The sequence below is a fragment of the Herpailurus yagouaroundi genome, unplaced genomic scaffold (assembly GCF_014898765.1).
Source record: "Herpailurus yagouaroundi ecotype Mexico unplaced genomic scaffold, PumYag 162, whole genome shotgun sequence".
Classification (NCBI taxonomy): domain Eukaryota; kingdom Metazoa; phylum Chordata; class Mammalia; order Carnivora; family Felidae; genus Herpailurus; species Herpailurus yagouaroundi.
This window is the reverse complement of record NW_024412403.1, coordinates 1,793,964-1,814,523: the sequence shown is the minus strand read 5'-3', so window position 1 is coordinate 1,814,523 and position 20,560 is coordinate 1,793,964. Positions and strand designations below refer to the sequence as shown.

Below are 20,560 nucleotides of genomic sequence, written 5' to 3'. Positions count from 1 at the left end.
CACGCAGGCGCCTCCTCAAATGTTTTTGACGAGTGCAAGACCAGTGAGTTTCCCAAGTGGACTGGACACCTAGGGACGTGCCAGGCACGGGGACACCCCAGGACTACATCTCGACCTCACACTCCCCCGTTCTAGACTTCCCAGAAGAGCCTGGAGTTGCCCTGTGGCTGAGCGTGGCTGTGGCACAGCAACATGGGTGGGCTCACACTTCCCACAGGGACCACGGCCCTGGTGGACACGTCACCTGCACAACATTGACTTCGCAGCACAGAGGAACTCCCAGAGGCTCAGCCAGCCCAGCAGCAACTCAGAAGGGGGGTGGGTGCTCCCCAGTAGCCGGGCAGTGAGGAAGCCCCACTGCCGGGGAAGGGAAGGAGGGAGGGATTCTATCGACAGCCCAGCCAAGTACACGAAGCTCAAAGCCAGAAGTGCTTTCTCCCAGAGTTCTTTGCATCTGATTCCAGCAGAGCAGAAGGAAGGTGCTGGTGGGGCGGGGCAGAAAACCTGCCTCGTGGACAGCAGACAGCTGGGGGTGGCCGGCAGGGGAGGGGGAGGACAACCCGGGGACACAGCACGGCCGCCCCCTGGGCCATGGCACCGAAGCCGGGATTGCTCACAGATCCTGGGGCGGGCCAGAATCTCTCTGTAGTCTACCTGCCGCCCTCCAGGTGATCATGCTAACGCCACGGAGAAATGAGACACGAGGACACAGTGGATTCAACAAAGCGTGTATTAAACCACTTATTGGAAACTGGTTAAGATTAAGGCACTCTGAACTTGACGGTCTCCTTGAGGTTACAACACGTGGTGCTCTTAGGACTACTTATAAAATGCGGGGACCAGGACAGCCTCCCAGACGCACTGGTGTGGCCTCGGTACCCCGAAGGGACTAAATGCGCTGTATGAACAGGGCACAGCCCCAACCGTTCAGGACACAGCGTGACCTCACGTACATTACTGTATTAACACAAAGGCTGCTGGAGTCTGCTACAGAGTTTTTCTTATGAATAAAAGTAGAATGTCAAAATCTGCAGGCTGCTATAAAATACTTAGGAATGTTTCGTAATACTTCAAATTGCTATCAAATGCCCAAGAAGTCAGAAAGAGATAGTCAAGAGTTTGTACAGTTAGTGTCTCAGCTTATAGACATTGCAGGACAGCGCGGTCACCTCACGGCACAGGCCGACGTGGCTTGGGGGGGGGGCGGGGGGGCTGTCGAGCGGTGTGGGGTGTTGGATCACACTGACCTGTATTGAGAACTTTCCGTGACACGTTGGAGAGCAGTCCCCGACGGCACAGTCACGAGTGCGAAAGCGGAACACATCATTTGTCTTTGCACCTGTCGACCCACCTCCCCGAAGCTAAACGTCTTCCTAATCCAAAGCAATGTGGCGGTGGCCACCGGGACTATTTTCAGAGTGAAGAGAGGCAGTTCACACAGCTACTCCACGGTCTGCATCCCCAATAGGAAGGATGTGGTCATTTACTGAAGCCACAGATCTTGCTCTGAAAGGCCTGGGGCCAACGGAAGGCACCGCAGGGTGTACCCGGAGGCCACGGACAGCGTCCCAGCCAGAAGAGCGCGGTTCCAAGCTAGGGGTCGTGTGACAAGCAGGACAGTCAGCAGTGTCCCCGTGTAGCACGTGGAAATCCCTCTGGCCGGCCCTGGACACCCTGCCCGACCCCCCAGTGGGCAGAGCCCCGCAGAGGGGCCCACGGGGCATGGTCCCTTCCTCCTCGGGGACAGCCTGGGGACCCCGTGGTCCCTGTGTGACCATGTTGCTGACAGCCTAACTAGGGAGAGCCTGGTGTGGCTACACACAGAACCCGGCGCCGGCCGTCACCAGGGCTGAAAAGGGAGCGGGGCAGTGATGGCCCCTCCAGGCCCACGGCCCAGAGCACCTGCTGCTGCCCCTGCAGGGGGCTCTAATGCTTCATCTGTTATTCAAGTTTTCACTGGAAAAAAATCTTGGTGTTCCGGTAAAAATACAAATTAAAATTTAAAAATTGTCCAGTAAGCGGTCTGAATTTTGACAGAAAAATTTCTTGGTGAAACACCTTTGGTGGAGGAATGAAATCCAAGACTTATTTGAAACGGAATGAAACGGAACAGAACAAAACACAGATTTAAGGTGAATCTAAGTTCTCCCGGACGCTGCTCAGAGCGGCTGGGGTCAGAAGGCACGGCCCGGCAGACTGCGTCTGGGTGCCCGGCTCCCCGGGGGGCTGCCACGCAGGGCGCACAGCCGCCGGCCGGGTGATGGAGGGCGGCGGGGTGACAGGGGCCCTTCCTCCCCCGCCGTGCGCGCACAGCGCGCCATCGGGTACAGGGACGCGAGGACAGAAGGCGGGACGGAGGCCGGCTGCCCTGTCCGCGGTTGGCTTCGCCAGCGGAGAAGGGTAGCAGGATGTGGGCTTTGCCTCCTGGAAGTAACAACACAACCGACCGACCCCCCTGAAAAGCTTCGTGTCTGCAGTGACTAAATACAGATACAGAAGAGGGAACAGAAGCCCGCGGGTCTGCAGGGCGGCGGCGCCGTGCTCCTGGAGCCGTGCGGGGACTGCTGGGCACGTGGCTCAGTTGTTCTCAAACCTGGCATACGGGTTTTCCTCTTTAAACAGACCTGGAACAAAACAGACCTGGTTATAAATGTGCTGACACGGCAGGAAACGAAGTCCAAGGACACAACACAATTCAGTGTTTCGTGAACACTGTGGCTCTAAGAAAAAGGGTGTTCCGAGCAGGTTCAAGCACCACGCTTCACCTTTTTTTTTTTTTTGTAACTATTTCTACTTATTTACCTATTTTGCGAGAGAGAGAGAATCCCAAGGAGGGGCTCGATCCCACAAACCGTGAGATCATGACCTGAGATCAAGAGCCAGATGTTTAACCGACTGAGCCACCCGGGCGCCCCTACGCTTAACCTTTTTGAAAGTCAAACCACAGGTGACTTTAAAATTGAAATAAAATTTACCAGAAACAATCATTCTAAGAAAAGCAAACCTAAAGAAATAAAAACTTATTGGCTGATTCTCTCTAAGAGGAATTAAGAAACAGCCATTATTTCTCCCCACAGCAATTGGCTAATATACAGAAATTAACAAAGCACCCTAAATGTCCTTAGAATTAAGGCTACGAAACAACGAGGTGACTGTCCACTTCACCACCACCAAGTGCTCTGACGTGGCTAATATAACGCAGTTGTAAAAATAAATCTCTGGTGCTAAACGCTCAGGCCTAGGAGTTTTCTCTTTGCAGTTCTGAACACACAGCCTCTCCCTCTCTTTAAAAACCTGTATCGCCACACTTTTCTGGAGCCGCTGCACCAAGTGTATGCGCTACGGGGGGGGGGGGGGACCCCGGGGGGGGGGGGCCGCCGCCGGGGGGGGGGGGGGAGGGTGGCCCGTCTGAGAAGGACCGCCGCCTCGGCCTTGGGAGGAAGCCCACAGTGGTTCTGGTAAAGGGAGTCCGTGTGCCAGATGCCGAACACAGTCGTGTTGGAGCAGGACGAATGGAAGAGCTCCCAGCTCTACTTCTGGTTTAAAGGGGGGAGACTGTGTTGTGATTAGGAAACCAGACGGCTTCTGAAACCAAGAGAAGGGTTTCCTCCATGCAAGTACGCGTGCCTGGCCCGTCTCCCCCCTGGGGACCCCCCCGGGATCTTCCACGCGGCTGGGTCTTTGCAAAGTCCAGTCCATTAGGTGGGCTTTATGTAAACAGGCACAAGCTGGCTTCCTCAGGGCGGCTCAGGGCCTGGCGCACCACCAAAACGGAGGAGTGAAGGGCCTCGCTGAAGGTCACGGAGAACGCCCTGCGCCAGGAGCCCCGGCCCGAGGCGCCACCCGGCCTCGCACACACGGGGCAGGTGGGACACTGCAGCGGGGGCAGACTTCAGATGCTACTTGTGCTTGGCGATAAGGGCGCCGCGGTGGAGTCTGTGTGTGAGTGCACGCGAACACGTCTCCCTCGCCGTTCACGGAAACGTCAGTCGGGTGCCAACAAGCTCCTTTCAACCCTTCAGTATCGTGAAGCAAGGTGCCCGTGCCAAGGACAGCTGGCGTTCACTGGGCACGAACGTGCGCCTGGAAGAGGCACCGGGGACAGACGGCACCGTGCCGACACGACCACTGACACGACGTCACCCACACGGGAGTCCGCCCTTGCCTAGGCTGGGGACCTGACACCGGGTGAGTGCTGTGGGCACCGGGGACCTGATGGGCCAGCTGGCAGAGGAAGCCGAGGGGCGGGAGCACACAAGGGAAGGCTCTAGCAGCTGCTGAACATCTCACCTGCAACCAAGGAGACCCAACGGCAGGGGGAGAGGCGGTCAGGGCAGCCTCGGGCCCCGGAACCCACACCTGGCGGCTGGCAGGGTCGACCCGAGCCTGAGGCGACACGCACAAGGGCGTGACAGTCAGAGGAGGCCTGCGTGGACGGAGGGGCCAGCCGGTGCTGGGTGGGGGTGCCGAGTCAACCGCACGGCCAGCAGCCCACCAGAGGGAGCCGAGGCTCCAGGACCCACTGCTTTAGTGCACAGGACCTGAAAACACCACGAGAACAGGGTGTTCCCTGTACAGACACAGAACTCCAAAATGAGGGCGTTAGTTAGAAAAGATTTTGAGGGGCACAGTGGCTTGGACGGTTCAGCATCCAACTGTTGATTTCAGCTCAGGTCGTGATCTCAGGGCTGTGGGATCGAGCCCCACATTGGACTCTCCGGACAGTGCAGAACCTGCCTGGGATTTTCTCTCTCTCTCAAAACAAACTTTCCAATAAAAAAAAAAAAAAAGGAAAGAAAAGATTTTGCAATTTTCCTAATCAGATTCAGCCCAGAGCCCAGCTGCCAGGTGCACCCGACACACAGCAAACACTGCTCAGGCCATGAGGTCCACAAAAGCACCGCGGCCCAGAGCTGGAGGCCCCGTGGCAGTCATCGGCGAGAGCGCAGTGCGGCCACTTCTAGCAATCCCAACAGCCCCAAACAACAGCATGGCCGCGGATGTGGGAATCAGCAGAGAACCAACTCAACCCAGGAGCAGATTTAATGTTCTCGCGGACTAAAACATTAGTATCCCCCCAAAATCCCTCCAAACAAAAACCAAAACCAGATGAATCACTTGGTGGCATGGAGACCTCTGGCTAACTCCTTTAAAAGGCGCGCGGGGGCGCCTGGGTGGCGCAGTCGGTTAAGCGTCCGACTTCAGCCAGGTCACGATCTCGCGGTCCGTGAGTTCGAGCCCCGCGTCAGGCTCTGGGCTGATGGCTCGGAGCCTGGAGCCTGTTTCCGATTCTGTGTCTCCCTCTCTCTCTGCCCCTCCCCCGTTCATGCTCTGTCTCTCTCTGTCCCAAAAATAAATAAACGTTGAATAAAAAAAAAAAATTTTTAAAGGCGCGCGGCCCGCAGTCAGGGAGCACCAGGAGCACCAGGCGCAGGGGAGGCCACACGACCGGTCAAGTTCCGCCCCCTCATCAGCCAATGGCGCTCAGGAATCCGGCTGAGAGTAAACACCCTAAGGCTTCACCTTTCCAGACATTCCCTGGAGTTAGCTCCTTCCGGACCGCGCAGTCTAGAACCAAGGGCTCCTCCCGGAAGCCTCAGCCCAGACCCTGCAGTCACGTCTCAAGGCCCGGAACCCACTCCCAGCCAAACAAAAGATGCAGTCAGTCGATCCTTACCATATTTTTTTCTGATTTCATCATGTCTGGATTTCATTTCTGCTCTCCTAAAAAGACAAAGAAATCTTACTTAGCACCAAAATATAACACAATGTTAAATGATGTACCTTCAGCAGAGAGAGTGGGGGTCTGTCCTCTTTTCCAGGGAAGAGACCAGGGACCAGGGTGGGGACAAGCCCGGCCGCCAGGCCAGGCAGCGTGAGGCTGTTTCAGCATCACGTCCTTTGATTCTGAGTTTCAACAAAAGAAATTCAAATATCCAAGACTGTATTTTTTAAAAATATTTTTCACGTAGAGAAAAACCTGACGTCAGATTCTGAGGAAGGTTGGGAACACGCAAACGTTAGTTTTTACTTAGGGGCACACGACGTTGCGGGGACGGCACAAAAACCCGCCGGGCCTCAGCCCCCCGCCGGCAGCTGACCTGACGCGGCAGCGCCTCTCCGGGCCACCATCGCGTTCCGCGGGCAGGGACAGGAGACCCGCCTCCCTCGCCCTGTCCCACAACCCATAGGGGCGCACCCCACGGCGGGGGTCGTTTCCCAGGGCCACGCAGGCCGGGCTCCCGAGCCAACGGGGACCTCACCTCTCCTCCTGCCGGACCCTGCGCTCCTCGCGCTCCCGCGCGGCCTTCTCCTCTTCCTTATCCGGCTTCCGGCTCCTCTTCCTGCGGCAGCAGCAGGCGCAGCAGCACGCGGCCAAGGCCAGCAGCACGGCCCCCCCCACCACCGACAGGGTGATGATCAGCGCCTCGAAGTTCACTGCAAATCCCAGCGGGAGGGAGCCGGGGGTCAGGACGGGAGCGGGACCACCCCCTCCCCCACAGGCAGGCCGCAGCCCGTGCAGGGGCCCCTCCTAGGTCTCTCGGCCTGTTCGTGCGACTTAAGAACAGTTTACCGGCCAACCACACAGACCCAGGCCACAGGGTCCGAAGACGCTTCGAGCCTGACAGACGGTAACAAAGCGGGCCCGCCCTGAGGGACGCCTCCAGACGGAAGGGGAGCCCCGTGCAGCTCAGCTGATTATTTACATCCAAGTCCACGGCCCTACATGGCTGGCCCTTGAACACGGTTCACACTGCGTGGGTCCCCTAACACGTGCATCTTCAAGACCTACGGGGCAGAACTCAAGCGCACCTCCTCTCCCTGAGATCTCCTTACGAACACCTCCCCCACGTCGCTGCAAGGACACAGTGCGGAAGAACACAACACACAACACAGGTGCTCATCGGTTGCCTTCGTGATCGTAAGGCTTCCGTCAACAGATGATGCGTTACGTTTTCAGGGAATCGAAAGTTGTGCGCGGATTTTCGAGGACGTGTGTGTGGGGGGGGGGGGGTGGTCAGTGCCCCTCACGTGTACGTTGTTCAAGGGTCAAGTGCGCTGACTGCCCCCGGGGAGACCCTGTGAGCCCCGCGGGCCCAGCCCCTGCCCCACCCGGGGCTTGAGGACAGGCTGCTCAAGGATTTTGTCATTTCCTGTCAAGACCCAACTTCCGAAGCAAACAAGTAGTTAAAACAAGGTTCTCGATTCTTTCAACTTCTTTTAAGGATTTACAAACCCAAACCAGTCCCTATTTTTCTACTTAATTCAAACCAGAGAACTCGAGTTTTCACTCATCCACTTAAGTCAGCCCTGGAAGAGGCTTCAAGAGCAAACTCCCCCCCCCCCCCCCGATGGTGGAGCGTTCCTGGCACTGAAGTTAGAAAGTCTGGCCGCCACGCAGAGCTGGTCCCCTCGAGTCTCCCCCGTTTCCCGGTTTCCCGTTGGTGGCTGGGTGGGGCTTGCCAGGTGGGAGAGGGAGGCCGACCCCCAGTGCCCGGCGCCCTTCAGACCCCACTCAGGCCCGCACAGACCCTCACGTTCAATGCAGGCCGGCCACTGGCTTCACACACTCTCTGCGCTTTGTTCAACTACTTTCTTTTCTTTTTTACGTTTATTTACTTTTGAGACAGAAAGCGGGAGCGGGGGAGGGGCAGAGAGCAGGGGAGACAGAATCCCAAGGAGGTTCCGTACCACCAGCACAGAGCCCCACACAGGGCTCGAACCCACGAGCTGCGAGATCATGCCTTGAGCAGAAACCAAGAGTCACAGGCTCGACCGGTGGGGCCACCCAGGCGTCTCTGTTCAACTACTTTAAACAGAAACAGGTGTTGCATCGGAAATGCCTTCTGGGCTTTAGGTCGCGTGTTTTCTTCCCTCCTTTGACCTGTTCTGGAAGTGCCGGCATCACAAAAATTAGCAGGAACAGGTGTAAAAAGAAAAGACCTTTGCTGGCAGATGGCATCATCTTCTGACCAGAGAACTTCAAAGTAATGAGCTTTAAGAGCCAATCTGATCAGTAAGACAGCTGGTTCTGAAATATATCTACCCCCTCCCCCCACCTCCAAGACAGCATTTCTGACCAGCAGCTAAAACCAGTTACAAAATAAAAACAGACATGGGGCGCCTGGGTGGCGCAGTCGGTTGGGCGTCCGACTTCAGCCAGGTCACGATCTCGCGGTCCGTGAGTTCGAGCCCCGCGTCAGGCTCTGGGCTGATGGCTCGGAGCCTGGAGCCTGTTTCCGATTCTGTGTCTCCCTCTCTCTCTCTGCCCCTCCCCCGTTCATGCTCTGTCTCTCTCTGTCCCAAAAATAAATAAACGTTGAAAAAAAAAATTTAAAAAAACAAAATAAAAACAGACATCTGGTCGTGACGGAGGAAAGTACCAAGGACCCCTGTCCCCATCAGCCCTACGCGGGAAGGCTGTGGCGTGCTACTCGAGGACGGAAAGACGGCCTCCGTGCATGAACACCAACCCTGCTTCTGCACGACGGTTTAACATGGCAAAGATCTTATTTTCCCCCAAACGAACACAGATTTAAAGTCATCATAGGTAAAACCCCACAAGAATTCTGCCGAGACGTGGGTGAAAGAATTGTAAAGCACCCACAGCACGAGGTCTAGATCTGGTGCTCCCTGACATGTGGGGGCCCCCAGTCTCCCCAGATGGCATGAGCCCCACCCCACCCGCACTCTAGTCCCACAGAGAAGGTCCTCGGCCAAATAACCCTACCCAATCCTCTGCAGTGCATGCGGGGACCCACGGCGGTTCCCACTTATCCCCGATGGGCAAGTAGCAGGCTCCCGTGCCCCCCTGGCCCTCGGGGTCAATTAAACCAAGCACGTGCTCTCTCGGGAACCAGGGGCACGGCAGAGCCTGCCCCCCACGACCCCTGGCTAGTTCCTGTCCCCCTCCCACAGGCTGAGTCACCACGAACCGCAAACTGCTGTGGCCCGTTGTGGCTCTGTCTGTCCCAAGTCAGGGGTACGGCCAGCCCCACAGCCCTAAGGTGGGAATTTCATTTCACAGGCCAATGATCAAAAATGCCCCCACCTGAAAGGTGTTCAATATCATCAGTCATGAGCGAAGAGCAAATCAAAGCCACAATGAGATGCCACTTCAAACCCGCCAGATGGACGAAAATGAAGGTGACAGATTACCCCAGGCCCTGGCAGGGATGTGGGACAAGCGGGAGCCCCGGTCGCCTGAAGGAGCCCTTCTTGAAAGGCGATGAGTCCGCCATCCCGCTGCTCAGCATGTGCCCAGCGGGAGTGAGTGGGGGGCCGCCCACGAGCACCTCTGCAGCAGCACAGGGACCCCGGGCGTCCCCGGCAGCAGAGTGGGCACAGGGCGCCAAGCAGCAGCGAGACAGGCAGCCGGTACGTGTGGCGCACGAGTCTCAGACATGCCCCCGAACAGGGAGTCGGACAGACCAGCACGCTTACTTTAAGTGAAGGGCGGGCGGGCAGCACTCCCTGGGGTGGCAGGTCAGTGCACTGGCTGCCCACAGTCCCGACAGGGACAGGCTGTGAGTGCTGGGAATGGTCTACACGCTTTGCTGAGTGCAGATTACCTGTGGACTCGTGTGAAAATTCACTGAACGTACGTGTGTGTGCGTACATGTATGTGTTTACGTTACCCGAGGACAGGAAGGGAGACTTAACATGTGTGCGCATCATTAGAAGTTATGCTTCAACTTTAAAACACCTTGGGGGCACGTGGGTGGCTCAGTCAGTTAAGCGTCAATGGTTGATTTCAACTCAGGTCATGATCTCGCAGTCCATGAGTTCGAGCCCCGCGTCGGGCTCCATGCCGACCGCTTGGGAGCCTGGAGCCTGCTTCAGATTCTCTGTCTCCCTCTCTTTCCACCCCTCCCCAACTCATATGTGCGCATGCGTGTGCTCTCAAAAAATAAACGTTAAAAAGTTTTTTTTAAATAAACGCATAAACGTTAAACAAATCACCTTCTAAAGAAAATAGAAATAAAAGCACCTCAACAGTTCGTGCTCAAAATGCCAAGGGCTCCCTGGTCCAGGACTGGTCTCTGTGGGGTCTCAAAAAGGGTTAACGTCCCCCAAGAGAGAGCGCCTACAGAATCCACCACTCGCAGGCAGAAAGGGACAGAGAAACGTAGGGACCTGACCGTGCTGACCTAGCAGGACTCCAGGCACACAGACGCCAGCAAGACGCAGTCCCCAAGCTGACCCTCTTCCCTCCGCCTCGCAAGTGGGCCTCCGGCACCCCGGAGACCCCTGGCTACCCTCCCAGAAAGCACTCATTCTCACTGGCTTCCTGACTTCCTGCAGGGAGCACGTGTTCGGGCAGCTTATGCTAACTGAGCACACCCAGACTCCCCCAGACAGTACTGACTCTGCAAGAGTTCCGTGAACACGAAGACTTACCCCAGCAAACGCCCCAGCGTGCAGAGCTCAGCGTACAAAGGGAGCTGGGTGGCAGGATCCTGGTCACGGGGTAGTCCAAGCACGCCTTATTGGTATTGCACCAAAGGCACTGAAAGAGACGAATGTTTGCCAAACCCCAGAAACGCAGCGTAAACACCAAAGAACCAGACGGTCCAGGATACAAGCCCAGCCACACTGTCTGCTCCCCTCAGTGGCTGACCGGAAGGCCATGGTCCTCACCCCGCCACAGCAGCTCCACCCCGCCTTGCCCACCAGGGCCGATGTTACTCAAACCCTCTTCCTTCAGGCACCCTGCCCAGCCTCTCGGCCTCCGTGCAGTCCTGGAAGCCGCCTCCTCACTGTGCCCGGAACCTTCTTCTCCAAACGCACGCCCCTCAACCTCCTCCACAGGGCCTACCTGCCCCACCCCCCTACTTCCTTCCCTTCCCGACACACCGTCTCGGATCATCTGCAGGACAGGCGGGACCACGCTCATTACACGTTTGCTGGTGGACTTTTGCAACCTTGGCAATCGCCGTACAGAGATCCTACCTGTACCTGTGGTCTCTCCGACCGCACTGGCCGTTAAAGACAACGCAACTAAGGCTCAAAGCGTCCCTCCCAGGACCTGAGATTACTGCAGTGACATGCCCGCAGTGAGCCATCCAGGTGGCACTGACAGGGCACACACACAGTGTGCCCTCAGCCTCCCCTCTGGCCTCCCAGGCCCCTACCTGTCCTTCCAGAAACCCACGTGCGCCCGAGGACCCGTGTGGGCAGGCCTCCCGCAGCCCCTGCGCCCTGCATTTCTGACCGGACCCGTCTGCATCCAGAGCGGGCCCACACCTTCAGACTTACTGCCCGCCCGCCTGCTGAGATGGGGGTGCGTGTGCCCCCACAACGTCCTCCCACAGAAGGGCGGGCTGGACCGGACGATGCCGCGAAGTGCGTACTCCTGAAGCCAGAGCGAGGCAGGACACCAGGCTCCTTTGCGGCCGGGAGGACTTCGACAGTGACATCTGCCGCTAAAAAGCCGCGCCACCAGGAAAACGCGCAGACAGGTGAGCAAGTTCAGGGTTACCAACAGTAAGGTCTGAGGCTGCAGTAGCAACAGGCTTCAGTCTTTAACCAGCAAACACAAGGGTCCACTCAGACCCTACGACCCGACATGCTGCCAGGTGGTCAGCAAGTTCTCTTCTGAAAGCGTGGCCAGCATCCTAGGGCAGAAACCACCCGGCCCATCTGTCCTGACCTGCCTCGCAGGGTTCCCCGCTGCCAGAAAAGGGAGGACAGGCTGCGTGGCTCTAAACTATCCTCGTGGGGGCGCCTGGGTGGCGCAGTCGGTTAAGCGTCCGACTTCAGCCAGGTCACGATCTCGCGGTCCGTGAGTTCGAGCCCCGCGTCGGGCTCTGGGCTGATGGCTCAGAGCCTGGAGCCTGTTTCCGATTCTGTGTCTCCCTCTCTCTCTGCCCCTCCCCCGTTCATGCTCTGTCTCTCTCTGTCCCAAAGATAAATAAACGTTCAAAAACAAAGACAATTTTAAAAAATAAAAAAAAATAAACTATCCTCGTGAAACCCGACTGGAGGGAGCTTCCCCTACGGTCCCAGACAAAGGCGTCAAAGCCCAGGGACTGCTCGGGGAGCCACACGGGATGGGGCAGAGGGACACTGACGGGCCCCACACGGTGGCGAGCTTTCTCCGGCGTGCCCCTCTGCTGGTCCCCGACGGCCAGCCGCACACGTGCCTGTGTGTCAGATCCCAGGATGGTCCACCTGGAGGAGACCGCCCAGAGCACCGGGCCTGCTACGGGGCGGCTGCCCTCCTGCTCGAGGTCACGCAGGGTCAGCACGGGAGCATCCTGGCTCCCAGTCTTCCCGGTAATTCTGGTGAGTCAGTCTGAGCCCAGGACACCAGCCCCTCCGGGCTGAGGGCCCATATCTCTCCTTGCCCTCACCCTTCCCCGTTCCCAGGTGAAAAGCCCAGGGAGGAGCATCCACCCCAACCCAGGACAACTGATGGAGAACGCGGGACACACTGTGAGGACTGGGGGGCCCACGGTGCGTGGACGGCCCTCATTCCTGTGGGCAGGCCGGTTGGGGAAGCAGACTCCCCAGCCCTGGCTGAGCACCACAGCAGGAGGGGCCTCTGGGAACTCGCAGGACACTCCCGGCCCCATCTTGGGGTTCCATGTGCAAAACAGAGTCATGGTCCCCGTCCCCAACAGGCCTCTATGCTCTAGTGGCATCGACACGAAAGCACGGGCCACGGGTTCACAGTTGCAGATTAGGCGCTAAATGACGCCCAGCCCAGTGCCCATCCTTCTCCGTTCCCCTTGCCCTCCACTCCCCCATCCTGCTTCTGAACACCGCCCCCCCCCCAAGCCCACCAGCCTCAATGAGGCCTCCTGCCCACTCACACGTGTTCCCAGCCGTGGGGCCCAACCCAGTTTATAAGCCCAGACACCTGGTCAGGAGGTAAGCATGTGTGTTAATGACGCTCAGGTGGTATCTGCAGTTCTCACGAGAAGGTTCACTACTCCTGAGAAAGACTAAAATGGCATTCGACACCCATTACGGAAACTATCTCCACAAACCCCAGACGGCAGAACCTTTAACACCCACAAGACCCCCCCCCACCCCGTCGTGGAGAGTGGGGTGTCTACTTACAGAGACGTTTTTCAGGCACTCCTCACAGCTCCTGTTTGTGTTCTGAGAACAAGCTGCGGGGAAAGGACAAACAGGTCACTAAGAACCGCTCACTGGAAACACCGGCCCAGGCGGCCAGGGAGGCACGCAGTCTGCGCTCTGAACCACGGAGACGAGCAGCCAGCCTCCCAGGTGCAACAGCGGGAGTTTCCCAGCCTTGCTGCAGGCCGGCCACCAGGGAGCGTGCACACGCAGCCCCAGGGTCCCATTTGCAAGGGGTCGTGCGGAGAAAGGGGCCTCGGGGCACAACGGCAGTACCTTCGGGGAAGAGGAGCGGAAGTGGGTGCGTAGCACGCACCCAACTGGCCCAGGCCCGCTGGCTCATCGGCACAGTCTCTGGAACCAAAGGCCACGGCAATGCCAGGCCCATGGGACTAAAGCCAGGCCTCGGTCCCCGCCAGTCCCGCCCAGACCTGAGGGAGAAGCCCCCCCGGAATCCGCCCGCTCCAGCCGCTCTTCACGGCAGGGAGGGATCACACCCCACCCAGCCAACAGCCCCGGAACTCGCAGCCGGGGGAAAAATGTCCAAACCCTCTCAAGCAGCTGCCGTCTTCCGCACCCACAGCTGAGCGCACACGCTTACTCCGAAGAGAGGTCCGTGCCACCCCGTGAGCCACCGGAACCGCACCCCACAGTCGTAAGGAGCGACCACTTTGCAGGCACCAGGGAAGCTGAGATTAGAAGGGCTGACGGGGCCAAGTCCGCGGAGGCGGAGCACAAGGGGACTGTAGGCCGCGGCGGCGGGAGGCGAGGTGGCTCGACCTCAGCCACGCACCCAAGCGCTTCGCTCAAGACACTGGGAACACGTGCCCACTTTACGGTGCCAGGGAAGCCGACGACGGCCAGATGCGCGCGTACAGAAGGTGGGCACACCAGTGGCGACGGAACGGCGCTCGGCCACGAGGAGTGTGCCGCGCGCACGGAACACGGAGCCTGCACCACGTCACGTGGACCAACGGACACCGGACACGGACGACCACCCGCCGGATTCCACGGGCGTGCGGTTCTGAAGCCGGCAAACTCATCTGCACCGGGAAAGGGACGGCGGCGGCCTGAACCTTCCAGAGAGATGGGCGCGTGCTGGAGCGTGACGGGGGTCACGTGGGCGTCACTTACCCAACGGCACACGTAAGACTCCCGTGTTCGCCGCACGGAAGATCTGTCTCCAAAGGAAAAGACAAACGTGAAGCTCCAGGTCACGACGCGCGCGGGGAGGTACCGGGACGAGCGCAGGATGTCTGCCGTGGGCTTCGCCGAGCTTACCAGAGGGTCCGGGACGGGCCCCACGACGGAGGAGACCCAGCCAGACGTGAACAGCCGACACCCACGTGGCGGGCGTGCAAGGGAGCGCTCGCCGTCGGGTCTTCCCACTCTCCCGCGCATGGTGTGAATGCGCTCGTGACGCGTGACCCCGTCCGCCCAGGGGAGGAGCTCCCGTTTCAGTCACACGCGTGCTCATGACGTCCGCGAAGCGGGACTCTCAGGCGCGTGAAGCCTAACCCTTCCACCTTCCATGTGCTAAGCACGACCCCACTTTGTTTAAAATGAAAGCCCACTTGTCACGGGCCATCCCACGGCCGTCTTTCCGCTGGCACGCCATTGGCTTTACCCTAAAGCTGACTTCCAACTACTGTCCTCAGAACGACAGACTCAGGGCGCCCGGATGGCTCAATCGACCGAGCACCTGACTCGCGATTTTTGCTCAGGTCACGATCCCAGGGCCGTGGGATCGAGCCTCACTTTGGGCGTGCTGTGTGTGGAACCTGCTCGGGATTCTCTCTCTGTCTCTCCCCATCTCTCTCGTGTGCTATCAAATACAAAATAATTTAAAAAAAAATAAAAAAAAAAAAGAACAGACATAACTTAGCTCCACGGAGGTAAAGAAACAGACAAGTCACAGAACACCTCGATCTCTGCCAGCACCACTCCGAGGCGGGGTCGCAGAGGCGCCAGGACAGGGACAGGAACAGCACCGCCTGTCTCAGAAACCCCGTGCCCTGGAGCCGGGAGGCGGGCCGGCTGTGCCAGGGCCGGGGACTCGGCCGCCACATCCAAGCACTCCCTCTGTCCGTCCACCAAAGGGCCAGGCAGCGGGGGGGGGCCTCAGTGTCTAGACACAGTTCCCCAGGAAGGGGGCCAGGGCTCCTCGGAGAAGCAGCTGATCCCAGAAGTGGGGCACAGAGAGGACAGAATCAGCCCTGGACAGACTGTGGCATCACAAAGTGGCACCAACTTAGGAGCGGATAACAAAATACCTAAAGGACCCAAAGGCCGGCTTGAAGGCCGGTGGGGGGGGGGGGGGGGCCCGGGGGGCGGGAGTCCTCCTTGCCAAACAGGGACAATTTAAAATCAAAGGGATTGACAGCCACGGACCTCAGCCTCTTGAACACTCCAGGATTTCACCCGGACGTGGAGTAAGTACGGAGAAGGCCAACTAGCAGAAGCAGAAGCAGGGGGTTTGAACGCCTGCGGTTCTGCCATCATCGTGGGAAATCTGGACGCCAAGACCACCGCGCGCGCTTGTGAGGTGACAAGACACTTACGGTCTCAGAGCGCCTCCCCAGTTTCATCGCTTATGAAGACAAAGTGCACCTTACAAGCGCCCAGAGTATCGGCAGTACGATGACAGGACGACGGGACACAGTGGCAGCAGGCGCCCCCGGGGGTGCAGGGGGAAGGACACAGCCACGTGTGGTGGAGTCTGTCAAAGGCACTGGAATCCAAGTAGAGGACACCAGGCAAGGCCAACTGGGGCTCCTTCTACAGAGTCGTTTTCTGGGAACAGACTGGGGAGCAGTGCTGGGTGGGTGGGGAGACATGGTGGCCAGAAGCCCCACACGGTCCTGGACGCGGGCAGGGGACGGAATGACACTACTGGGATGACGGGTACACCGGGTACACACACGCCCTACGTTACATCTCCAAGTACTCACGAGTCCTGTCGATGCCAACTGAATGATTTTGACCCTCATAGTCCCATGACGCACAGGAGGCCCACCGCAGAGAATGAGGGGCGAGGGGGGAAGGGGGAGGGCCGCAGGACGACGGACCCTGACGGACCCTCGGGCGGTCTGGAGGGGGGAGAACAAGCAGACGCGGAGGGAGCGCAAGGCAAGCACGGAAATGCTGACAACAGAAAGGCATGCGGAGTTTGCTGTGCGATTTATTCCTTCAAGGTTTCGGCAGCTTCGATCTTTTCTAAACAGGCAGGCAGGGAGCCACCGTGAAAATCTGCACGACTGCCTGTCACGCCCACTCAAGTCCTTTTTTCTTTCCTTTAGCGAGAGCAAAGCACGCGCGCAGGAGAGGGGCAGAGAGGGAGAGAGAGAATTCCACGCAGGCTCCGTGCTCGGCGGGGAGCCCCACGCAGGGCTCCCCAACTCACGACCCTGGGGATCACGACCCGAGCAGAAATCAAGTGGGACGCTCAACGGACCGAGCCACCCAGGCGCCCCTCAAGTCCTTGTCAAAAAATTTTACGAGAAAAGACGTACCTCTCGTCAATCTTAATCGAGTGGCCACAGGGAGCAGGGGGGTCGGGTACGGGAACTTTGTCGCGGGAATGTTTTTTCTATTTTCGTTTGTAAAGTCTTTTTGAGAGCTGGACTCATGTGAACTACACCCCGAGATACACACCGTAAACCTCACCCATCCCACGGTGTTGGGACCACAGACCCGTAGGAGTCGACGGAGACCAGCCCTCCGCCTGCCCCCGCCACGACCACCAACCGGGCAGACGTTCAACACGAGCAGAGACACCTACACTGGACAGTCTCCCCGAAAGAGCCGGCACCGGGAAAAGATCGTTCTGTTCTCTCTCTTACGAAACACCTCACCGTCTTGCATGGCTGGCAAGGAAAATACCCCACTTGCCGCTGCGGACGGCGGGGGTTGAACTTCTCGGTCACGGGACACAGACCGCGTGCTGATGGCCGCAGACCAGCACCACGGCCTCCTGCTTCCGGAGTCCAGCGCTGTGTGTGAACACGCCCGTTCCACGAGTCCCCCACTGAGTCGGTTTACCAACGATTAGAAACCCTCGGGCGTCACTCACTCTGATAAAAAGGTCTTTCTGTCAGGATACGCTAACCCATGGCCCGGTTTCACGTACTTCCCTAAAGTTCCGGGTGAGGCCACCGATTACATACACAAAGGCACACACTAGCAGGGGTGTGACGAGATCTGTCCTGTAAACATAAAGAAACGAGCGAGTACGCATTTACTGAGCCCGCGTCACACACAGGCAGGAGGGCGGCACCTGGCCGGCCCCCGGCACAACAATCCCCTCATCGGACACTGTGCCCCCTCTGCACGGCGACAGAGAGCACCTATGCCATCCGTGTCACTTGAGAATCAGGGGTGGAAAAGTCATTTAGACGAAAGTCCTGGTCACCTTCCTGTCCCAACAGAGAAGAGCTGAGCGGCATGGTACACGTCTTCCTCAACCTATGATGGGGTTTCGTCCCCAGAAACCCATTCAAAGGGGGAAATATCCTATCAAAACTCCGTGTAATTCCCTGGTCTCTCTCGAAACCCTACAACACTTCCGTTAGCCTGCGGACGGGCACAGCCGCCTGGCCCACAGCCTGTTTTACAAGGAGGGTGGACGTCTCGAGTAGTTGACCGAATACCGTACTGAAGTGACAGGCAGACCGTGTGGGCCCAGAACGGTCATCGGTGTGCGGGGACCGCGTGGCCGCCCAGCCCCGGGGTGACACGGCGTGTGGAAACTCCAGGCACCGTGTTTACTGAACGCACATCCTTTGGCACCGCTTACAGTCGAAAATCCTAAGCCGAACCCTTGTAAGTTGGGCACCGTCTGAACATACAAATAACATGCACCACACGTATACACACTGGAAGGCCCTTACAACTGGTTTCAAACGCCGTGGTTCTCGGCGAGAGATGGGCAGGTGAGGAAGCGCGTCCCCCCCCAGTCCTGTGCCGTTCGCAAGGAGCAGTCAGGGTGGGCTCCCACCCCCGACCTGCACAGGCCACGGCTGAGCTCCTTTGTATCCTTCAAGCGCTCCGAGGTACGGAGGAGTCGTGGGGATGGAGTCTCACCCCCCACACGAGGTGGGCTCCACAGGGCCATGGAGGCTCCTGTAAATTTAGGAGTTTCGCTCTAAAGACCTTCAGAGCATCCTGGGTCCCTAACGTCTCCATGCCGCCAAACACACAGTGGGACGTTAGGAACTGTCAGCGTGGGACCGCTGTGACGCATTCGGTGAATCTGCACGCCTGTCGTGGTTGACTTACGTGTCACCTTGACGGGGCTCAGGTGCCCAGACAGCTGGCAGACATTTCTGGGTGTGTCTGGGCGGGTGTTTCAGAGGAGATTGGCATTCGAATCGGCTGGCTCAATAGTGAAGACCGTCCTCACCGTGGCCAGTGGGCAGCACCCAGCCCACAGAGGGGCCCCCACAGAACAAAAGCAGAGCCACCGTGAATTTACTCTTTCTGCCGAAGCTGGGACAACCACTTTCTCCTGCCCTCAGACACCGGGGCTCCCGGTTCCCGGGCCCTCCGACATGGAGGAACCCGGGCAGCCTCCCCGGGGCTCCGACTTGCAGACACAGGTCCCGGGACCTCCCAGCCTCCACAGCCACGCGAGCCCACCCCTCACGACACATCCTTCCCCACAGCTGCAGACCCCCTGCCGGCTGTTTCTCCGAAGCGCCCTGATAGCCTCGCAGGGGGACCAGTGATGTGAACGCCACAGTCACATCCTACAGGGCGACGGGCGGTAAGCAGCGCGTGCTCTGGGGAAGGGGGGACCTCAGCGCCCCAAAAGTGCCCCCGTCCGAGGAAAGGCAAACGAGACCCGAGGGTACCTGAGTGGGAAACCCTCCCGGCACACCGCTCCTCCTGCGTGAAGGAGTTGCTGCAGGAGAAACAAGAGTCCGCCACCTTCCCCCGAGGACCCAAGGACCGGAGGACCCGGGGCGAGTCCACGGGACGAGTAACCACCGTGAGCTCAAGGGCGGAGGGGCGGCTGAACCGACAGTAAGTGCAGTGCCACGTGGCAACCGTTCTGATCTAATTCCCTAATTAAAAAACTAATGAAAGTCACCAAGGACACCGCCACTCATCTCAGCACGCCAGGGCAGTTAAAAAGCAGAGCGGTCAAACTCGTCACTTCGGGGCACTCCTGACCCGCCCCCTCCAATTACGCGGACACACACCCGCCAGCCCCTGAGAAAGACCCATCTCGGCAGGTTATCCATTCCGGTGTGGTAACAGGTACCCACTCCACGTCTGCGCTTGGAACCCAATCCCGACCAGAAGAGCTCTGTGCACCGCGTTTCCACTGCCTCCTTACGAACGTCCAGAGAGCTACGTCCCAAGTGTCACAGGCACACACACATTTGGAAGTAGATCAGAAGAAAACCAGTCCTGTACTGGAATCACAGCAAAACTCAACAAGCCGGGATAATACTGGCCCCAAGTCAGTCCTGCTTGCGGAGCCCTGGAAACAGGTCCAGAGGCCTACCGGTGACCCCACCACCACCACCAGTGATCACACGGCTACCCCACACACAGCAGCCAGCGCAACACTTCTGACACACCCCAGCTTAAATGTTTCCCTGACCTGCCACCAGGCCCAGAGGCTGAGTCGGAGGACCGGCCCCCCTCCACTGGCCGGCAGGAGGACAGCCTCCGTCAATACTCCATTTCTGGAATCTTCTGAGACCTCAGCTTGGCCCTAGGCCATACATTTCCTTCCCTAGCAGCCTCTCACCCACCCACCCAGCACTCAAGGTTTCTTGGTCACCACCGCCGTCCCAGCACCTGGCAGGGCAGCTGATAAGAACGGGAGATAAACCAAGGAAGTACCCCCACCCCAGGTCTGTTGAGTGCAGAAGCAGAGTCAGCCCCTTCAAAGCGGCCGGTACTACAGCTCTCCTGACTCCACTGAGCCATGCAGTAACTCGAGTACTCCTTCCCGAGTGGAGTGGGGCCCCAGGCGCCACACCAGAATCCGGCACCCACGCCTCAAGGGGCCTGGCCCCTGGACACCGGCTACCGACCAGCGCTGGGGCTCCAGCAGGTTAAGCTCCACCTCCTGACTCAGAAACTAACCGCCAGCTCGGTCAGAGAGGGTCGAGTGAGACTAAGAGGGAGGGCAAAGTACTCAGGATGATCCTGCGGGTCCCGCTGACACCGCCCCGCGACCGAACCAAGACAAAAGGCCGGTCTGCCCCCCTCCCGGCGCCCCCGCTGCAGCTAGACCAACGGGAAGGCCGCAGCAGCCTGGGGCAGCGACTGGGCGCGGCAGAGACCCCGGGCCCCCTCCACCTCCCTGTCCCGGGACCCCGGGACCCCAGAACCCCGCGCCCCCTCCCCCGCCTCCCCAGCCCCGCCCATGGACCCCCGCCCTGCCCCGGGACTCCCCGCCCCCTCCACCTCCCCACCCCTCCACCTCCCCGCCACGGGGCCCCCTCCACCTCCA

At 58.8% G+C, this 20,560-nt stretch overlaps 1 protein-coding gene across 2 annotated transcripts in view; it reads right to left on the bottom strand.

The window, feature by feature from the left end:
- Positions 1-712: 712 nt before the first annotated feature.
- Positions 713-20,560, bottom strand: part of PTTG1IP (PTTG1 interacting protein) — a 21,083-nt gene continuing 1,235 nt past the window's right edge. The window contains exons 1-6 of one of the 2 annotated variants that reach the window (XM_040483755.1): positions 13,366-14,233; positions 13,069-13,121; positions 10,402-10,510; positions 6,264-6,438; positions 5,678-5,724; positions 713-2,624 (exon numbers count right to left, since the gene is read on the bottom strand). In XM_040483755.1, coding sequence (XP_040339689.1) covers positions 2,578-2,624; positions 5,678-5,724; positions 6,264-6,438; positions 10,402-10,510; positions 13,069-13,121; positions 13,366-13,477 — 543 coding nt within the window. In that variant the 5' untranslated portion in view covers positions 13,478-14,233 and the 3' untranslated portion in view covers positions 713-2,577. Of the gene's footprint in view, positions 2,625-5,677; positions 5,725-6,263; positions 6,439-10,401; positions 10,511-13,068; positions 13,122-13,365; positions 14,234-20,560 lie in introns of those variants that run through there. The other variant, XM_040483754.1, reaches the window with a different exon arrangement.